This window comes from Triturus cristatus, chromosome 8, assembly GCF_964204655.1.
Source record: "Triturus cristatus chromosome 8, aTriCri1.1, whole genome shotgun sequence".
Lineage (NCBI taxonomy): Eukaryota > Metazoa > Chordata > Amphibia > Caudata > Salamandridae > Triturus > Triturus cristatus.
The window spans coordinates 773435745-773456593 of NC_140591.1; the positions used below are offsets into that span (position 1 = coordinate 773435745).

The window sequence follows — 20849 nt, forward strand, 5'->3', positions numbered from 1 at the left end:
AGAGGACAAAGAGGCCACTCACAGGCGAAGATTGATAATTAGGAGAGGCCAATAAACCATGGAGATTATTTGATATGGGCAGGAGCTGTTAAAGATGTCTGTAGAGATTGACTGATGGTAGAGGACAAAGCAAACACAAGGAGATGATGGACGGATCCCTGAACTTTTCAGACACTCACTCCCAGTCACAGATCTGGGTTGAATCCATCATGTTCTTTAGCTCACTTCCCACCCCAGTTCAGTCCCAGCCATATGCAAATCAGCCTTGACCCTGTGCCTCATGGGAACAGTCCAGCCTCAAACGGCCAAGCCAGTATAGTAGGTGGAAAATACAGTTGTCATGTTTGTCCTGCTTTTCCTCTTCATCACAGAGGATATGTAGAGACCACACTCTACAGAGGGGAATCTTGAATGCTTACTTCCGCACCACCGTTTCTTAGCTATTATAATTTCCACAACAAATTATTGTATACTTTTATTTAGCCGTGTTTTGGATAAGTCGTGCTTAGATACGGTAAGCTCGAGAGTGCAAAGAGAAAACATGGTAAAAGCATATAGAGACTGCAACATGGAATAAAGGCTTAGAAGAATATGTTTAAGAACCCAAGACAAACGTTGTAAAAGGCAGTGGACTCGAGAGGCAGCCATTTTTAACACGCACATATACCATTACATGTCTCTTCTTACATAGTCTATAAGCTTCAGGGATGTGACATGGGCGGTGGGACAGCCACAGGAAGCCAGGTCAGGGTAGTGGCCCTCTTCCAGCCCACACTGCTCCTCTGCGGCGTCCCCTGGTGTCCTAGCAGCCAGCATCCCTACAGAACCCTGAAGAAACAGGGCATCTCTGACGTGTATTCAGTGCAGTGTCCATGGAAATGTTCACCACTGTAGGTTTGTATCAAATGTTGATGTGTATCCCTCCCAATAGGTTCCAACATAACAGGGCGTAGTGACAGGATGGTGTTATTAGTTCCTCCCCAGTCAGAAAAACATTTGTATTCTCCTTTCTGCAGGACATACTGCTCCCCGCAGAAGTGCTTTTGCTGACATGCAACCCACCTCGTTAGGTGAAACTTCCATTCTCCTCCAGCTTTCAGCTCCTGACTGGCCACGATTTGAGCTATTCCAGTCGCCGGTACTCCTTAGCTATTATTAAAATAATACGATTGATTTCGCCCTCAATGATAGTCAAGATATGAATGTTTAACTGTGGTTACAAGAAAAGGTGTGTGTTATTTATTTTGGCACATATGTGGCTTTGGGTGCTTCTCAAAGCTAGAAAAAAGGGCAATCGGGCACTGGCATGATGCCACATCAGAGCTTCACGAGATGTTCATCATAACACAGGGGAGCCGCGCGCCGCTCCAAACGTTGATTGGTAAATAACTGACCGGGGATGTCAGTTTCCACCAGCGGTGCTGGCTGAGGGGACCACGTGGTTAATAATTAAACCTTTGCGCCTGTTCTCCTTCTCTTTCTGCTGATGCTTTAATCCTGGGCCACTGGCAGTTTAAGACTGCACTGCACAGGAGCTTTTCTCCTTTTTGCCAATAGTTTCTCGCCCAGTCGCCATGCTGCCAGCATTGTTTTTGCTTGTGTTCCCTCTGGCAACCTTTGCCCAGGCTCAGCGCTGCTACCCAAGTAAGCCACTTCTGTTACCCTTTGAATATTCCCGTCTTCCGTTATTGAGACAGTGGGGGCGGATTATCAGATGGGTGGATGAAGGCGTAGATGGATTGGTGAGTTTGGATGACTGGGTGAATGGGTTGATTGATAAATGGATGGGAAATTGGGATTGGGTGAACAGGTGGGCGATAAATTGATTGTTTGCGTGATTAATGAATGGATGTGTGATTGGCTTTGCATGCATGGACGGATGGATAGTTTGCCTACGTGGGTCCTTGTAGGCGGATAACTTGATTGATTAATGCATGAATGGATGGATGAGTGGCCTTGGTCGGCATGATGGATGGGTGGGATGATGGATCGTTGACCTTGTGAGTTTAGGTGAATGCTGGATGGATGAATGGATGGGTGAGGCTGTTTAAATGCGACCACAATAAAACCAAACCTCCGTGCAGGGTTGGAGATAAGCGGTCAAAGCCATTGGTAAAATGTAAATATTTAAATATTGTATTGCATTGCAAAAGCCATGTTTCTTCTCTAATTCATATAAAAAAATTTCTGATGTTTTTAACCATATTTCGGCCCCTTTTAATAAACATTAAACGGAATACTAAGTATTCTGGGTTCTGTGTTCCTCGTGTTACGCACAGTGCGTCAGTGAACGGAAGTGCGCAACGCGCCCTTAGAAGCCTGTCTTTAAAACATATTCTGACAAGCACTTTCTGTGTGGAAACCTACTGACGTTCTTACGTCTTATCACATTTTTTTCTAGAGGCTCCGAATGCATTCCAAGTGCGGATCAGTCTCAGGGCTGCTCTGGGGGACAAAGCAGTAAGTATTCTAACAAGCTCCTCTCTCCACCCCACCCCACACTCATCCTATTATTTTATGTTTGGTCAATGAACAAACACGATTTGTGATCGCCAGCAGGAAGGTTTCGCGATATTGTGTTGTTCTTACAATATGTCGATTGATATTCTACAATAAACTCAGCTCACCATGCCCAATTTTAAAGCAAGGGTCTCCAACCGTTTCTGTAGTGAGAGCCCCTTCTGCTCCAGGAAGGTCCTCGCAAGCTATTAGCAAATTTTATAACTGTAAAATATTGATGGCGCTATGTCCTCCCTAAGCCGATTTATCAATAGTGACTACCCAAGTATTCCATGCAAGGTTACCAGCAAAAATGCCAGGGAAAAAGTTTATAAATATTAAATGCCTCCACCTGACTAATGAAGTAAAACATTCACATCTTCACACGCTGTCTGGCTTAAAGGACATAATCAGAGCACTAAGTCTCCCTTACATAACTTGAGTTATGATGAATCACTTATCAACTTAAAACATATTTTGAAATTGAAACCTTTTGTCTTCTTCATTATATCAGTTTCTGAAAATACACATATTTTTCTATCAATTAAAACTTTCCATTTTGGGAAAACAAACTCAATTTAAAAAAAAGAAAAATTGCCTTTAAAATATCAGTTTTTATTTTTAGGAAATACCCAGTCCCCAAACATCAGCTTATCATGTATATCACATACTTACACGTAAATGTCTCACATGGAGAGACTGCTTCAGATGCCCAGGTTTTACAGTCATAGGTCATGGATGCTCACCATAGCACCAAGGATGACTGTATTATGTCCATGATGCCCATCCATTATACCAGGGCCATAGTTGTGCTGAGTCGAACATCAGAAGGGCCAAAAAAGCCACCATATATTAGTCATGGCCATTATTATGCAATGGTCGGCCACCATTATTTTTAGGGATAGGTAAAGGTAGGCTAGTCCTGCTCTTAATATGTCAGTGATGGCTGCCAGTATGCCACAACTAAACTAAGAATGTCCAAAATAGTCAAGGATGGCCATTATTATGCTAGTGGCACTATTATACCATGAATGGACACAATTGTGCCAGGGATAAAACCCTTATGATGGGGGCTAGTGTACACATTTTGCTGTCCTTGACACCAGGCGTAGCTTTCAGGAAACGACAGTCTTTGTTATAGGTGCAGACATAAATGAATGCAGATGAGGCTCTTAATTTCCTCTGCTCTGGATCATATCCTGCACTTCTCAGGTCGTGGGCTGATCATGCACTCAACTGACAAATTTTCACTATGATCCTGCACTCCCACAATTTGGTAGGTTAACAATGATTACTGCTGAGGCTACAACTGCCACTCTTCTTTTATGGTCCACTGTTCACAGACATGATGTGACTGGTAAAGCAGTGACTGCAACATGGCAAATCTCCTTGTGACTTAGTTAGATTGAGATTGGATACAAGGTGGGAATGTGGCAGACTCCATATGCCTACACAATGTGTGGTTGAGGGCTAATATGAGTCCCTGCCTTATGTTTGTCTGGTGGTCACTCCAAGGGTCTTGATATGAGCAGTGCTGCCTTATTTAGTATGCACAGACTCTCTGAATGAGATGCTGGGCTTGACTTCATCTTTGAGAGCTACTTTGAGGGTACTGTCAAGGTACTAGTAGCTCCCCAGCTATTCGTTGGAGACCCTTGCAAAGTAACTTACATAGAAGTTTCAACAGAGAATCAAGATTGTTTTAAACCTCATTGTTTTAAGTACTTTCTATTGGTTTGAGTAGAATTGTTCAAGTAAAACTCTGATTTGGTTCACATGATACAGTAACATGTGGGATTCATGTTGTTGACACTATAAATTAGTAATTTCTTCTTCTTAAGAAATACCCTATAACATAATTTTTTTGGGTGATCGCCAGTAGGTAGTTATAGTTAGGACCTAGTTACCATAGGAAAATTGTAACATTCTTTTTCCAATAACTTTGGCGCCGGTTTACGAATCTTCGCGAAAGTTTCAAAACTGGTGGGGCGCACTGATCAGCTCCTATCCTGAAAGTTTGGGGGTGATTCATCAAGCGGGGGCCGAGAAAAAAGGGGGGTCCCAAAACGCGTTTTCCCCTTGTTATTTCCAATAGGAAATTTTGGACACGGCTACAGCCCGAACTGCTGAATGGAAGTACACCGAATTTAGCAAAAAGGTAGCCCTTGGTTCAGAAAGCGCCCTTTTTTTAAATGGTGTGAATCCCTTCAGTAGTTCATAAGAAATTCAAAAAATAGAGGTAAAAAAACTTAATTACCCATAGGAAACTTTAGACACGGTTATAGCAAAAACTGTTGAACGGAATTGCACCAAATGTGGCAAAAAGGTACTGTTTGGCTAAGAAAGCGTCCTTTTTAAAAAATGGTGTAAATCCGTTCAGTAGTTTTTGAGAAATTAAGAAATAAAGATAGTGATATCTATGGCCGTGGAGGATCCGCGCACCCTCCCGATCACGAGCTTCATGCTAATTGGCTGTCAACACTCCAAACCAGGAAGTGTAGGCAGCCATCATGTGCCTCAGTAGAACCGAGGCACAAGAAAACAGAAAAAGAAATGCGAAAAACAAGAAAAAGGGTCAGGGTAGAAACACCCTGACCCCCTAGGCCTGCTCAGGGGGTCCCAGAAGGACCCCCAGGGCCAAAAAAGGCATTAGTCCCACAATTTACAAAGCACCAGGGAGTGCGTTTGCGCAGTGGTGCAGGGAGGGGGCGTGGCCTGATGTCACAAGTGTGCAAACACGCCCTGTGGCGCGCTTTAAGTTAGGGAATTAAGTCCCCTTGAATCCTGAGGGTCCCTGGGGGCCAACTAACCCACCAGGTACGTCCAGTAAGTGCCACAGAGTTGCATTGCAGAGAGGTGTAAAATGGGGCATGGCCTTGAACCACCTCTTTGCAACGCAGCTTTGTGGTGCTTACTGGAGGTACGTGGTGGGCTAGTTGGACCCAGGGACTCTCAGGATTTAAGGGGACTTAATCCCCCAACTTAAAACGTGCCACAGGGCGCCTTTGCACAGTGGTAAAGGGAGGGGCGGGGCCAGAGGTGATGTGTGCAAACACGCCCTGTGGCGCGTTTTAAGTTGGGGAATTAAGTCCGCTTCAATCCTGAGGGCCCCTGGGGGCCAACTAGGCCACCAGGAACCTCCAGTAAGCGCCACAGGCCTGCGTTGCAGAGAGGTGGTCCAGACCATGCCCCTTTTTACACCTCTGTGCAACGCAGCTCTGTGGCGCTTACTGAAGGTACTTAGTGGGCTAGTTGGACCCCAGGGACCCTCAGGATTCAATGGGACTTAATCTCCCAATTTAAAACGGCCACAGGGCGTCTTTGCACACATCACCTCAGGCCCCCCCTCCCTTCACCACTGTGTAAACGCTCCCCGTGGCGCGTTTTAAGAGGTAGTTTTAATCCCCCTGCCCTATTATGTACTAGGGACTTACAGAGGAAGTCATGCTAATCACAGGGGTACCCCAACGCATAGTGTTCCCTAGTGTATGTAGGTGTTTTCACAGTATTCTAAGTGTCTTATAGCATAGCACTGGCTCTAGGCCTGGTTAGTCAGAGTCAGTTACCACCAGTACCCGTCTGAAAAAGTTGTGGGCACAGGATGATTTCCCAACAAGGCCTCTTTCTGCTCCTCTGTTGGTTCTTTCTGCACATGTCTTGCTTCTTCCTGCATTTTTCTTCATCTTTGTGGACTTCTGTTGTTTCTTTCTACATTTCTTTTGGTTTTTTCTGTGCATTTTTTCTTCTTTCTTCACATGTCATACTTCTGTAGGCATTGTTAGAAACTAGCATTTAAAAAACCTTAGAAATTCACTGAAAAAACCATAGGTTCGAGGCACGTTATAGTTAAAAATAAGCATTTAAAAAAACTTTGAAATTCACTGAAAAAACCATAGGTTTCAGGCATGTTATAGTTAGAAATTAGCATTTAAAAAACCTTAGAAATTCACTGAAAAAATCATAGGTTTCAAGGGCGTTATAGTTAGTTGGACATTTCACTCGTACAAAACCCGTGAAATTCCCCCATTATTGTTAGTTCAGCTAAATGCTAATTTCTAACTATAACGTGCCTGAAACCTATGGTTTTTTCAGTGAATTTCAAAGCTTTATTAAATGCTAATTTCTAACTATAACGTCTCTGAAACCAATGTTTTTTTTCAGTGAATTTCAAAGGTTTTTTAAATGCTAATTTTTAAGTGTGATAGTAGTTCTACCTATTTTTTTGTACTGATTTTCTACAGTTTTTTTACTGTTTATTAATAAAAATTGTATTTATTAAATAACATATATTTTTCTGAAAATTGCAAAAAAAAAAAATGCAAACTGAAATATTGATTAATTTTCTTGTTTTCATTTTTATTTTAATATATTTATATTATCTTCTTAAAAAAAAATTCAATTTTTTTTCTGAGTCGCGCACTCAAAGCGTACACATCACGGTGGGTGCGCGCATTCTAGCCGCCATTTTAGAAAAGTCGAGAAGGATCTGTGTGCGACGGCTGCGAGTTTTTCAGTTTTCAGTCCGCGACTCCTGTTCCCGCACATTCGCGACACATGCGCATTACGGTACGAGATGCTTGCGTGGTTGAGGGTCCCGCGTGACGTCCTATACGTGCTGGGACGTGCTGGGTGCGCGACTCCCGCAAAAAAATGTATGTTCCAAAATGATGTGTATGTGTCTTTAATATACATATTAGGGCAAGAGATTATCTAAGATATTCATAAAAATAATATATTTGTACTTATAATAAACTTATATTATTTTTAAATATATTTTCGTGAAGTCGGATGCATGCATCGTGAGTGCAGAGAACCAGGTCAGCAGAGCTGCTGTAGAGCCAGAGGAACCAGGTTAGCAGAGCCGTTGTAGAGCCAGAGAACCAGGTCAACTGAGCTGCTCTACAGCCTAAGAAGCAGGTCAGCAGAGCTGCTCTAGAACCAGAGACCCATGTCAGCAGAGCTGCTGTAGAGCCAGAGAAACCAGGTCAGCAGAGCTGCTTTAGAGGGAGAGAACCAGGTCAGCAGAACTGCTTTAGAGCCAGAGAACCAGGTCAGCAGAGCTGCTCTAGAGCCTGAGAACCAGGTCAGCAGAGCTGCTTTAGAGCCATAGAACCAGGTCAGCAGAGCTGCTCTAGAGGCAGAGAACCAGGTCCGCAGAACTGCTTAAGAGCCAGAGAACCAGGTCAGCAGAGCTCTTTAGAGGGAGAGAACCAGGTCAGCAGAGCTGCTCTAGAGCCAGAGAACCAGGTCAGCGGAGCTGCTTTAGAGCCATAGAACCAGGTCAGCAGAGCTGCTTTAGAGCCAGAGAACCAGGTCAGCAGAGCTGCTCTAGAGGCAGAGAACCAGGTCAGCAGAGCTGCTTTAGAGGGAGAGAACCAGGTCAGCAGATCAGCTTTAGAGCCAGAGAACCAGGTCAGCAGAGATGCTCTAGAGCCAGAGAAACCAGGTCAGCAGAGCTGCTTTAGAGGGAGAGAACCAGGTCAGCAGAGCTGATTTAGAGCCAGAGGACCAGGTCAGCAGAGCTGCTCTAGAGCCAGAGAACCAGGTCAGCAGAGCTGCTTTAGAGCCATAGAACCAGGTCAGCAGAGCGGCTCTAGAGGCAGAGAGCCAGGTCAGCAGAGCTGCTTTAGAGCCAGAGAACCAGGCCAGCAGAGCTGCTCTAGAGCCATAGAACCAGGTCAGCAGAGCTGCTTTAGAGCCAGAGAACCAGGTCAGCAGAGCGGCTCTAGAGCCTAAGAACCAGGTCAGCAGAGCTGCTCTAGAGCTAGAGAACAAGGTCAGCAGAGCTGCTCTAGAGTCAGAGAAGCAGGTCAGCAGAGCTGCTTTAGTGGGAGAGAACCAGGTCAGCAGAGCTGCTTTAGAGCCAGAGAACCAGGTCAGCAGAGCTGCTTTAGAGGGAGAGAACCAGGTCAGCAGAGCTGCTTTAGAGCCAAGGGACCAGGTCAGCAGAGCTGCTCTAGAGCCAGAGAACCAGGTCAGCAGAGCTGCTTTAGAGGGAGAGAACCAGGTCAGCAGAGCTGCTTTAGAGCCAAGGGTGCAGGTCAGCAGAGCTGCTCTAGAGCCAGAGAACCAGGTCAGCAGAGCTGCTCTAGAGCCTACGAACCAGGTCAACAGAGCTACTCTAGAGCCAGAGAAACCAGGTCAGTAGAGCTGCTTTAGAGGGAGAGAACCAGGTCAGCAGAGCTGCTCTAGAGGGAGAGCAACAGGTCAACAGAGCTGCTCTAGAGCCAGAGAACCATGTCCGCAGAACTGCTTTAGAGCCATAGAGCAGGGTCAGCAGAGCTGCTTTAGGGCCAGAGAACCAGGTCAGCAGAGCTGTTGTAGAGCCAGAGAACAAGATCAGCAGAACTGCTTTAGAGCCATAGAGCAGGGTCAGCAGAGCTGCTTTAGGGCCAGAGAACCAGGTCAGCAGAGCTGTTGTAGAGCCAGAGAACCAGGTCAGCAGAGCTGCTCTAGAGCCTAAGAACTAGGCCAGCAGAGCTGCTCTAGAGCCAGAGAACGAGGTCAGCAGAGCTGCTGTAGAGCCAGAGAAACCAGGTCAGCAGAGCCGCTTTAGAGGGAGAGAACCAGGTCAGCAGAGCTGCTTTAGAGCCAGAGAACCAGGCCAGCAAAGCTGCTTTAGAGCCAGAGAACCAGGTCAGCAGAGCTGCTCTAGAGCCTAAGAACCAGGTCAGCAGAGCTGCTCTGTAGCCTAAGAACTAGGTCAGCAGAGCTGCTCTAGAACCAGAGAACCAGGTCAGCAGACCTGCTGTAGAGCCAGAGAAACCAGGTCAGCAGAGCTGCTTTAGTGGGAGAGAACCAGGTCAGCAGAGCTGCTTTAGAGCCAAAGAACCAGGTCAGCAGAGCTGCTCTAGCTGACACCAACTGACTGACACTGACTAACTGACACTGACTGACACTGATTGACTGACACTGACTGACCGACACTGACTGACTGACACTGACTGACACTGACTGACTACTCTCTACTACTCTACTACTCACTCTCTACTACTCTCTAGTACTCTCTCTCTACTACTCACTCTCTACTACTCTCTCTCTACTACTCACTCTCTACTACTCACTCCCTACTACTCTCTCTCTACTACTCTCTACTACTCACTCTCTACTATCTACTACTCACTCTCTACTACTCGCTCTCTACTACTCACTCTGTACTACTCTCTACTATTCACTCTCTACTATTCACTCTCTACTACTCTCTACTACTCACTCTACTACTCTCTACTACTCTCTACCTCTCACTCTCTACTACTCTACAACACACTCTCTACTACTTGCTCTCTACTACTCGCTCTCTACTACTCTCTAGTACTCACTCTACTACTCACTCTCTACTACTCTCTACTACTCATTCTACTAATCACTCTCTACTACTCTCTACTACTCAATCTCTACTACTCTCTCTCTACTACTCACTCTCTACTACTCTCTCCCACTCACTCTCTACGACTCACTCTACTACTCACTCCCTACTACTCTCTAATACTCTCTCTCTGCTACTCATTCTCTACTACTCTCTACTACTCACTCTCCACTACTGTCTACTACTCTCTACCTACTACTCACTCTACTACTCTCTACTACTCACTCTCTGCTACTCTCTCTACTACTCACTCTCTATTCTCTATTACTCACTCTCTACTCTCTATCTCTCTACCTCTCTCTCTCCTACTCTCTACCTCTCTACCTCTACCTCTACGCTAGAATTACGGCCAATTTTTTTTAAAAAAATCAGCGCGGTCTCCCGCGCTGAATATTCTAATTTGCCCCCGGGGGCCAAATCCTGGGGGTTTAATTAAAAAAAAAAGTGTGGGGGGTCCCAATCCCCCCCACACTGCCCCGGGGACCGCCACCCCCCGGGGCTCTAAGATTGTATATGCGAGGGGGCTCACAGCCCCCCCGCAGCCCCGGGGACCGCCACCCCCCGGGGCTTCGTTATCATAGGTGGGGGGCTCGCAGCCCCCCCAGCCCCGGGGACCGCCAACCCCGGGGCTTAAAACTATTTGATGTGGGGGGGCTCTCAGGGGCAACTTATACATGTTGGAGGGGGGCCATGTGGCCCCCTTCCTGGAGCCTTGTATTGGCCCTGGGGACCACCACCCCCCAGGGCCGGCTACTGCAGTGTCCCGGGGTGCCCACCCCCGGAACACTGCTGTTTGCAATGGCAGGGCGGGAGCCGCGGCTCCCACCCTGCCTTTGCAAACTGCTTTGCTTCATTGAAGCGAGAGCAGGGAAACCTGCTCTCGCTTCAATGAAGCAAAGCAGATTGCTTTTCCACATGGGGAGCAGCATGTTAGCTGCTCCCCATGTGGAAAAGCAATGCCGGCTCCCGCAGGAGGCGGGGAGCCGGCTTGGACCGTGCGGGGATTGGGGACCCCCCCATGGTCTCCAACGAGAGGCCTGGCCCCGGGGGGTTGGGGTTCCCAGGGCCAGAATTGGCCCGGGAGGGGGGCAACGCGGCCCCCCTCCTAAATTAAATAAAAAAATAAATAATAAAAAAATAAACAATGGCCAGCCCTGGGGGATGGGGTCCCCGGGGCCTTAAAGTGGCCAGAGGAGGGGGGCTATGCAGCCCCCCTCCATAACAAATAAAAAAAAAAAGGCCCATGCCCCGGAGGATGGGGTCCCCGGGGCAAATTATGGCCTCGGGAGGGGGGCCACGCAGCCCCCTTCCCGATGTTTTAAAAAAAATAATAAAAATTGGGGTCAGGCCCTGGGGGATGGGGTCCCCAGGGCCAAAAAAATAGAAAAAGAAGGGGGGCTACACAGCCCCCCTTCTAAAAAATAAGAAGGAACAAAAAAAATGGTATCGGGCTGGAGGCCACGTCCCCTCCTTACACCACTCTGCAAACGCGCCCCCTGGCGCGTTTGCAGAGGGGGAACTAATTCCCCTTGAATACTGGGGGTTCCTGGGGGCCAACTAGCCCACCAGGAACCTCCAGTATGCGCCAGGGGGCTGCGTTGCAGAGAGGTGTAATGAAGCCACGCCCCTTTTTACACCTCTCTGCAATGCAGCTCCGTGGCGCTTACTGGCGGTACCTGGTGGCCTAGTTAGCCACTAGGGGACCTCAGGATTCAAGGGGACTTAATCCCCCAACTTAAAATGCACCACGGGGCGCGTTTGCACAGTGGCTATGGTTTTTTCAGTGAATAAACATATATATAATCTGCATATCTATATAAATACAAATATAAATGCATGCATACATATACATATACATATATGCATGCATATGCATGTTATGTACATGAAAGTTTGAAAAACACTTATACAAGCAAAGCTAAAAAGCCACCTAATTACGAACAGAATTGCTTTAACTTAAACGAGGGCGAGACCTATTGCATTTTCAATGCTTGTTTACTTTGGTTCCATCAAGAAGGCAGCCAGATGTGTCACACATTTGCCATCAATTCTGAATGGTAGCACTCTAGTTGCTCATTAGATCACTGTAGTAAAGCTACTGCTCACCAGGGAAGTCTGCTGCTGGTGTTCAAAGTGCATGTTTCAGTCTGCATGTCAGAATTTTTTAATGAAATAGAAGAGGATTTGAGAAGTCAAAATGTGCCCTAATTTTTCTTTCTGCAGCACTAATCATAATTTCTATGGCAAAATGAACCCCCTAATTTTGTTCCTTTGCAAATTAAATGTTTTAAGTATTGCCACTTTATTCCAATCAATATGGCTTCATGTGTGCCATACTTTTGTCATAAGTAAGACTGTTAGCCCTCTAGTTGTTCTTTAGAACACTTTGGGACATTCTGTCATTGGGCTATACTTGGGCTACATCTGGGTGATATGTGTGCTACATTTGTGCTCTTTTGTCTCTGGTGGCCATCTTGGGAGACTTCTTTGTTATGAAGTTTCCTAATTTCTTCATTTACTACAGTCTCCTCAGTAGGAAATACTTTCAGGTTTTTTACTTTGATTCCATCAAGAAGGCATTCAGATGTGTCACCCATTTGCCAAAAATTCGGAATGTTAGCACTCTAGTTGCTCATTAGATCACTGTAGTAAAACTACTGCTCACCAGGGAAGTCTGCTGCTGGTATTAAAAGTGCATGTTTCAGTCTGCATGTCCGGATTTTTTTAATGAAATAGAAGAGGATTTGAGAAGTCACTCAAAATGTGCCCTAATTTTTCTTTCTTCAGCACTAATCATAATTTCTATGGCAAAATGAACCCCCTCATTGTGTTCCTTTTAAATTAAACTACTCACTCTCTACTACTCACTTGCTACTACTCTCTACTACTCACTCTCTACTACTCTCCAATACTCTCTACTACTACTCTCTACTACTCACTCTCTACTACTCACTCTCTACTACTCACTCTACTACTCTCTACTACTCACTCTCTACTACTCTCTACTTCTCTCTCTCTACTACTCCCTCTCTACTACTCACTCTGCTACTCTCTACTACTCACTCTCTTCTACTCTCTCCCTACTACACACTTTCTACTACTCACTCTACTACTCGCTCTCTACTACTCTACTACTCACTCTCTACTACCCACACTCTCTACTACTCGTTCCCTACTACTCTCTATTACTCTACTACTCTCTACTACTCTCTCTACTACTCACTCTCTACTACTCACTCTCTACTACTCTACTACTCTCTACTACTCTCTCTACTACTCTCTACTACTCACTCTCTACTACTCTAGTACTCACTCTCTACTACTCTCTCTCTACTACTCACTCTCTACTACTCACTCTACTACTCTCTCTCTACTACTCACTCTCTACTACTCACTCTCTACTACTCACTCTCCACTACTCACTCTCTACTACTCGCTCTCTAGTACTCTCTACTACTCACTCTACTACTCACTCTCTACTCCTCTACTACTCTCTACTACTCACTCTCTACTACTCTCTATACTACTCACTCTCTACGACACACTCTCTACTACTTGCTCTCTACTACTCACTCTCTATTACTCTCTACTACTCACTCTACACTACTCCCTACTACTCACTCTACTACTCACTCTCTACTACTCTCTACTACTCACTCTCTACTACTCTCTAATACTCTCTACTACTACTCTCTAATACTCACTCCCTACTATTCACTCTCTACTGCTCTCTACTACTCACTCTACTACTCTCTACTACTCACTCTCTACTACTTTACTACTCACTCTCTACTACTCTCTACTTCTCTCTCTCTACTACTCCCTCTCTACTACTCACTCTACTACTCTCTACTACTCACTCTCTACTACACGCTCTCTACTACTCTACTACTCACTCTCCACTACTCACTCTCTACTACTCGTTCTCTACTACTCTCTACTAGTCACTCTCTACAACTCTACTACTCTCTACTATTCGCTCTCTACTACTCACTCTACTACTCTCTACTACTCTCTCTACTAATCACTCTCTACTACTCACTCTACTACTCTCTACTACTCACTACCACTCACACTCTACTACTCACTCTCTACTACTCTCTCTCTACTACTCACTCTCTGCTACTCACTCTACTACTCTCTACTACTCACTCTCTACTACTCTCTCTCTACTACTCACTCTCTACTACTCTCTACTACTCACTCTGTACTACTCACTCTCTACTACTCTCTACTACTCACTCTCTACTCTCTCTCTACTACTCCCTCTCTACTACTCTCTACTACTCACTCTCCACTACTCACTCTCTACTACTCGCTCCCTACTACTCTCTACTACTCACTCTACTACTCTCTACTACTCTCTCGACTACTCACTCTCTACTACTACTCTCTACTACTCACTCTCTACTACTTGCTCTCTACTACTCACTCTCTACTACTCTCTACTACTCACTCTACACTACTCCCTACACTCTCTACTACTCTCTACTACTCACTCTCTACTACTCTACTTCTCTCTACTACTCACTCTCTACTACTCTACGACTCCCTACAACTCTCTCTCTACTACTCACTCTCTGATACTCACTCTCTACTACTCACTCTCTACTACTCTACTACTCTCTACTACTCTCTCTACTACTCACTCTCTACTACTCACTCTACTACTCTCTACCACTCACTCTCTTCTACTCTACTACTCACTCTCTACTACTCTCAACTACTCTCTCTCTACTACTCACTCTACTACTCTCTACTACTCACTCTCTACTACTCTCTACTACTCACTCTTTATTACTCGCTCTCTACTACTCTCTACTACTCACTCTCTACTACTCTCTCTCTACTACTCACTCTCTACTACTCTCTACTACTCACTCTCCACTCCTCACTCTCTACTACTCGCTCTCTACTACCCTCTACTACTCACTCTACTACTCACTCTCTACTCCTCTACGACTCTCTACTACTCTCTCTACTACTCTCTACTACTCACTCTCTACTACACACTCCCTACTACTTGCTCTCTACTACTCACTCTACACTACTCCCTACTACTCACTCTACTACTCACTCTCTACTACTTTCTACTACTCACTCTCTACTACTCCACTACTCTCTACTACACACTCTCTACTACTCTACTACTCCCTACTACTCTCGCTCTATTACTCACTCTCTGCTACTCACTCTCTACTACTCACTCTACTACTCACTCTATACTACTCTCTACTACTCACTATCTACTACTCTCTCTCTACTACTCTCTACTACTCTCTACTACTCACTCTCTACTACTCACTCTCGACTACTCATTATCTGCTCTTCTCTCTCTACTACTCTCTACTACTCACTCTACTACTCACTCTCTGCTACTTTCTACTACTCTCTCTCTGCTACTCACTCTCTACTACTCACTCTCTACCACTCACTCTCTACTACTCACTCTCGACTACTCACTATCTACTCTTCTCTCTCTACTACTCTCTACTACTCACTCTACTACTCACTCTCTGCTACTTTCTACTACTCTCTCTGCTACTCACTCTCTACTACTCACTCTCTACCACTCTCTACTACTCACTCTCTACTACTCACTCTCTACTACTCACTCTACTACTCACTCTCTACTACTCTCTACTACTCACTCTCTATTACCCACTCTTTACTACTGTCTACTACTCACTCTCTACTACTCACTCTACTACCCTCTACTACTCACTCTCTGCTACTCTCTCTACTACTCTCTACTACTCTCTACTACTCACCCTCTACTATCTATTACTTATCCTCTACTCTCTACCTCTCTACCCCTCTCTACTTCTCTCTCTACCTCTCTACCTCTCCTCTCTACCTCTTCCTCTCTACCTCTACACCTCTACCTCTCTACCTCTCTCTACACGCACACATATGCACATATATATATGCATATATATGCATATGCATTCATATATATGTATGTGTATATATATACATACATATATAAACATATATATAATCTGCATATATATATAAATACAAATATAAATGCATGCATACATATACATATATGCATGCATATGCATGTTATGTACATGAAAGTTTGAAAAACACTAATAAAAGCAAAGCTGAAAAGCCACCTAATTACAAACAGAATTGCTTTAACTTAAACGAGGGCGAGACCTATTGCATTTTCAATGCTTGTTTACTTTGGTTCCATCAAGAAGGCATTCAGATGTGTCACACACTTGCCATAAATTCAGAATGTTAGCACTCTAGTTGCTCATTAGATCACTGTCGTAAAGCTACTGCTCACCAGGGAAGTCTGCTGCTGGTATTGAAAGTGCATGTTTCAGTCTGCATGTCAGAATAATTTAATGAAATAGAAGAGGATTTGAGAAGTCACTCAAAATGTGCCCTTATTTTTCTTTCTGCAGGACTAATCATACATTTTATGGCAAAATGAACCCCCTCATTGTGTTCCTTTTTAAATTAAATATTTTAAGAGTTACCACTTTATTCCAATTAAGATGGCTTCAGGTGTGCCATACATTTATCATAAGTAGGACTGTTAGCGCTCTAGTTGTTCTTTGGAACACTCTGGGAAGCTGCAGTAGAACACAAAGGAATCAACTGACAGTCTCTGCCCTTGTTGGATGTACATGTTTTACTGAGAATGTCAGACTTCATTCTCACATGACTGAGAAAGATAATGTGAATTTACAGAAAATATGCTCTCAGTTTAGCTTATAGATCACCTTCCAAACCTCTGTGGGAAAAGCATGAGAAAATAGTTTTCTCTCAAACATGATTCATGATATCCCAGCAGAAGGCTTTTTCACATGGTAAAATGACCTTAGAACATACCACAATTCCTAAAATGAGTATGGTAGAATGGAGTGGTGTAGAGTAGCAGGGCGTAGAGTGGAAATGCATACAGTGGAGTGATTTAGAGTAGAGTGACGTAGAGCGCAATAGCATAGTGTGGAATGCCATAGGAGAAGTTGCATACAGCGGAATAGTATAGAGTGGAGAAATGGGGACTGAATTAGAGTACAGTGGAGTAACATAGACTGGAGTGGTGTAGAGGGTGTATGGTGTAGAGCAGAGTGGGGTAAGGTATAGTGCAACTGCCATCATTCAACACCCCCTACCGTTCTGTAAATCCACACTCTCATGTAATATACAACTAGAGAATACCTGGTCTCATTCTATCTGCTCTGCCATTCTATTTGCCCACACTCCCATGTAATATACGAATATCGATTACCTAATCTGCTGTTCCCCTTTCAGCCTCCCTTAGTGTTTTCAGTTCTCTTCCTCCATCCCACATTGAAACGTATACCTGATGTCCTTCCACCCTCCCCACCTCCTACAATGCCTCTTCGTGAGTTGTGGGTGCAGTACCGCACGTGCAGAAGCTCTGTCAGAGTGTTCTATTGCCTGCCAAATGCAGAAAAATTTGCTCTGCTTATCTGTTATCTCTACAAACCCTTGGGGTGCTGGAGAGGGCAGCTCCAATACAGCTGTTTCTCTTTGCCTCTCGTCTGCTTCCCTTTTTTCTGTAGAAACTTGTGGGATGGTAGAATAGATTGTGACAATAGCAGCAGCTCCCCAACGTCCCTCTATTTTGTGTATACCCTGGGAAGGTAGATAGGTACGCGGAGTCCCACCCCAAAAATGACTCACCATTGCAATTGGTGTGACATCACAACAGGTGACAAGAGCTGCCAGACACCTTCCATGCATTTATCGACTTCATAAGGAAATAGACAACAGGCATTGACAAAGTCAGTGAATTTGACTTTTGTAGAGTGCACATAGATACACACAACCCCACATCCAGCCCCACACAAAAATACATTTGGTCAGACAGCACCCAAACAGGAACATATAGCTGAGTCAGGTGGAGAGACAGACAATGGGATGAATGAAGTGCTCGCTTGACAGTTGATGCTGGGGAAATTCAGGTTCAATATTCACTTAAATGTAACCCCATCCAGAGACAATCACTCTTGGAGGAGAGACATTCGTGGAGTTCTGACACAAAATCATTGGCCTCTCCTTGGAATAACCATTGGCTATGGCAATAGGTTTGGATTTAATGTGATGCACACTGTTTTCTCACAGGCACACCACTCACCCTGCAATCACATGGGTAGAGCCTTTTACCTCTGATGTACAGGGAATAGGATGAGCAACCAAAAACGAGTGATTTCCTGCTCTGGTGTGAGGAAATATGTGCACAACCAAGGGGCATATTTACAATATTTTGGCCTAAGGCAGCGTTGCAAGCCTTCTAGCTGCACTTCCCTCCGTCAAAAGAAAAAGGGCGGAATGTGCTGTATCTACAAGATGCGGTGTATTCCTGTCCTTTCTGCCGGTACACAAACTGCAGCTGAGCACCAATGCAGGGACCCTTGCACCATGGCGCAAGGGTGTCTGTGTTGTTGGCATGATTGTTTTTCTGCAGGAAGGGAGAAGAGACACTTTCCAGCACAAAAACAATCAAAGGAGGCGTTATCCTCGTTCTATGTTGCGCAGAATGCAGCACATTTGGAAAGAGGAAAAAATGAGGAGAAATGTAAGCATTTCTCCTCGTTACGCCGGCTGTGGAAAGTCATTAGTTTTGGTGCTGCCCCAGATTTACTCTACGTTGTAAATATGGGGCAGTGTCAAAAACCATGGATGTTGCGTGGGAACACCCACAGCAACACTTATGAAACCCCCCTTCCATGCAGAGTAAGGCATTGCCTTAATCCATATTTACAAGGCCATGAAAGTCACGCATGGTGGCTTTGCGTGGATATTAAATATGCGCCTGCACACTGCGCCTCTGGAGCGATACAACTCCCCTGTGAAGTAAACGTGCCACAGGGGCATTGCTTCCAAGAGTGCATGACTAAAGGAACAAAGCATGAAAGGGCTCTCAGCACAGGTGCCAGCAAGTGTGCTGTGCACCTTGCTAAGTGCCTTAAAAAGACCAGTTTATTGACTAGTAACCAACTGGAAGTTGAACTGAGATTTACTAAAAGCGTAATTAAGGAAAATAAAGTAACAGACATGGCAGCTGCATATTGTACAATCTGAAGGTGACAGATGAGATGTTTAGGTAAACTAAGCAAGAAAGCATTCCTAAACTCCAAGCAGAATGAGATAGTGATGTGTAACAGAGACCTAGGGGCAGAAGGTGAAATCAGTACTGAATGTAACACCAACATTTTTGGCCATAGTAGCAGGGGCTGGGAGTGGACCAGGAGCCAGTGACTACCAAACAAGGATGTTTCCCTAAAAGCAACTCCTCAGTTTTATCTGCATTCAACTTCAAAACGTATTGGTCTTCGAAAATGTCACATAAGATATTCCCAGGGAATGTTAGTAGTAATACCACTTTCTAATTTCAGAAATTGAATATTGACAGTATAGATAAAAAAAGGATTAAGACGAAACGAAGAAATTAAAGTAACTAAAGGGATTAAATAAACATTAAAAAACGCCTCAAAATGCACAATAATTCTAAATTACGTCCAGTATTTTTACTATTGTATTAAAAAGAAAAGGTACTTTAATTTACACAGAAATATTATCTCCAAATGTACATATTGAAATTGAGGGGTGTCTCTAACAGAATCCAGGGCTACTCTGCACCAGTCTTGCCTCCTTCTCTCTTCATCGCTGCCACAGCTAATCTTCATCTGCAGCGGGGCACAGCGAGAACTACAGCCCCCAAGCTCCTCAGCGGCGGAAGCCCGCCTTTGTCAGCAGCACGCCCGGAGGCGCTTAAATTGGAGGACTTCCCCGGCAGAGCGGGTGTCTCTAACAGAATCCAGGGCTACTCTGCACCAGTCTTGCCTGTATTTTGGCTGGTGACTATTGGGGCACTCACCTCCTTCTCTCTTCCTCGCCGCCACAGCTAATCTTCATCTGCCCAGCACAGCGAGAACTAAAGCCCCCAAGCTCCTCAGCGGCGGAAGCCCGCCTTCATCAGCAGCGCGCCCGGAGGCGCTTAAATTGGAGGACTTCCCCGGCAGAGCGGGTGTCTCTAACAGAATCCAGGGCTACTCTGCACCAGTCTTGCCTGTATTTTGGCCGGTGACTATTGGGGCACTCACCTCCTTCTCTCTTCATCGCCGCCACAGCTAATCTTCATCTGCCGCGGGGCACAGCGAGAACTACAGCCCCCAAGCTCCTCCGCGGCCGAAGCCCGCCTTCGTCAGCAGCGCGCCCGGAGGCGCTTAAATTGGAGGACTTCCCCCGCGACGCGGGACGCGCGCGGGTCTGCGCCGGGCTAAGCCCGGGCAAAGGGCGGGCCGTCTGAGGCCGTCCGAGGACAGGACGGGACGGGCCACATCATTTCCTTCTGATTCATTGCTTCTCCACCTTCAAGATTTAGGACATACAGGTACTGCTGCTTGTTGAGCATTACTACTCATAACACTCCGTTGGGCAACATTGTATAGAAGAGATATCTGCCTGGAAGTGTACAATACTACATACTATTATTTACGGATTGTGTCATCAAATAGATGTTCTGTAAAGTATTGCCATAACATCGTGGTAGTATGTCCAAACAAAAAAAACCCTCGATGTCGAATACTATGGATAATTATTTGGTACAGATTGACAGCAAAATTAACAATGACAGGAGGGCGTCATTAGGGCTAAATTGTTCTTCCAACCTCCCCTTGACGAATCCTCTGTCAGAATCATTGCTGGACTTTCCTTCACAGGCTAATAGTAGTACTCCAACTGACATAGAGGTCTTAGACAGTGACATTTCCGAACAAAGTGTGCCCCCAGCCAATAACCTGCAACCTAATCTTGATCCAGATTTAGTTTTGGATATCGAAGCAACAGATTCTCAGTCCCTTGCCCCTCCTCCTAGAACCAGGGCAGTTAGAGCATGTAGGAAATCCCAGACCAAAAATAATGGGTCTCGCCCAGGCAGGAAAAAGCCGACCGCTGTAACTAAAAGCTTGAATAAGGCAGAGGCATTAGGGCT

General features: G+C 45.2%; 1 protein-coding gene across 1 annotated transcript in view; it reads left to right on the forward strand.

The window, feature by feature from the left end:
- The first annotated feature begins 1496 nt into the window (after nt 1–1496).
- CLTRN (collectrin, amino acid transport regulator) overlaps nt 1497–20849 on the forward strand; it is a 191965-nt gene continuing 172612 nt past the window's right edge. Inside the window, exons 1-2 of the mRNA XM_085622212.1 lie at nt 1497–1644; nt 2402–2460. Coding sequence (XP_085478338.1) covers nt 1575–1644; nt 2402–2460 — 129 coding nt within the window. The 5' untranslated portion in view covers nt 1497–1574. The remainder of the gene's footprint in view (nt 1645–2401; nt 2461–20849) is intronic.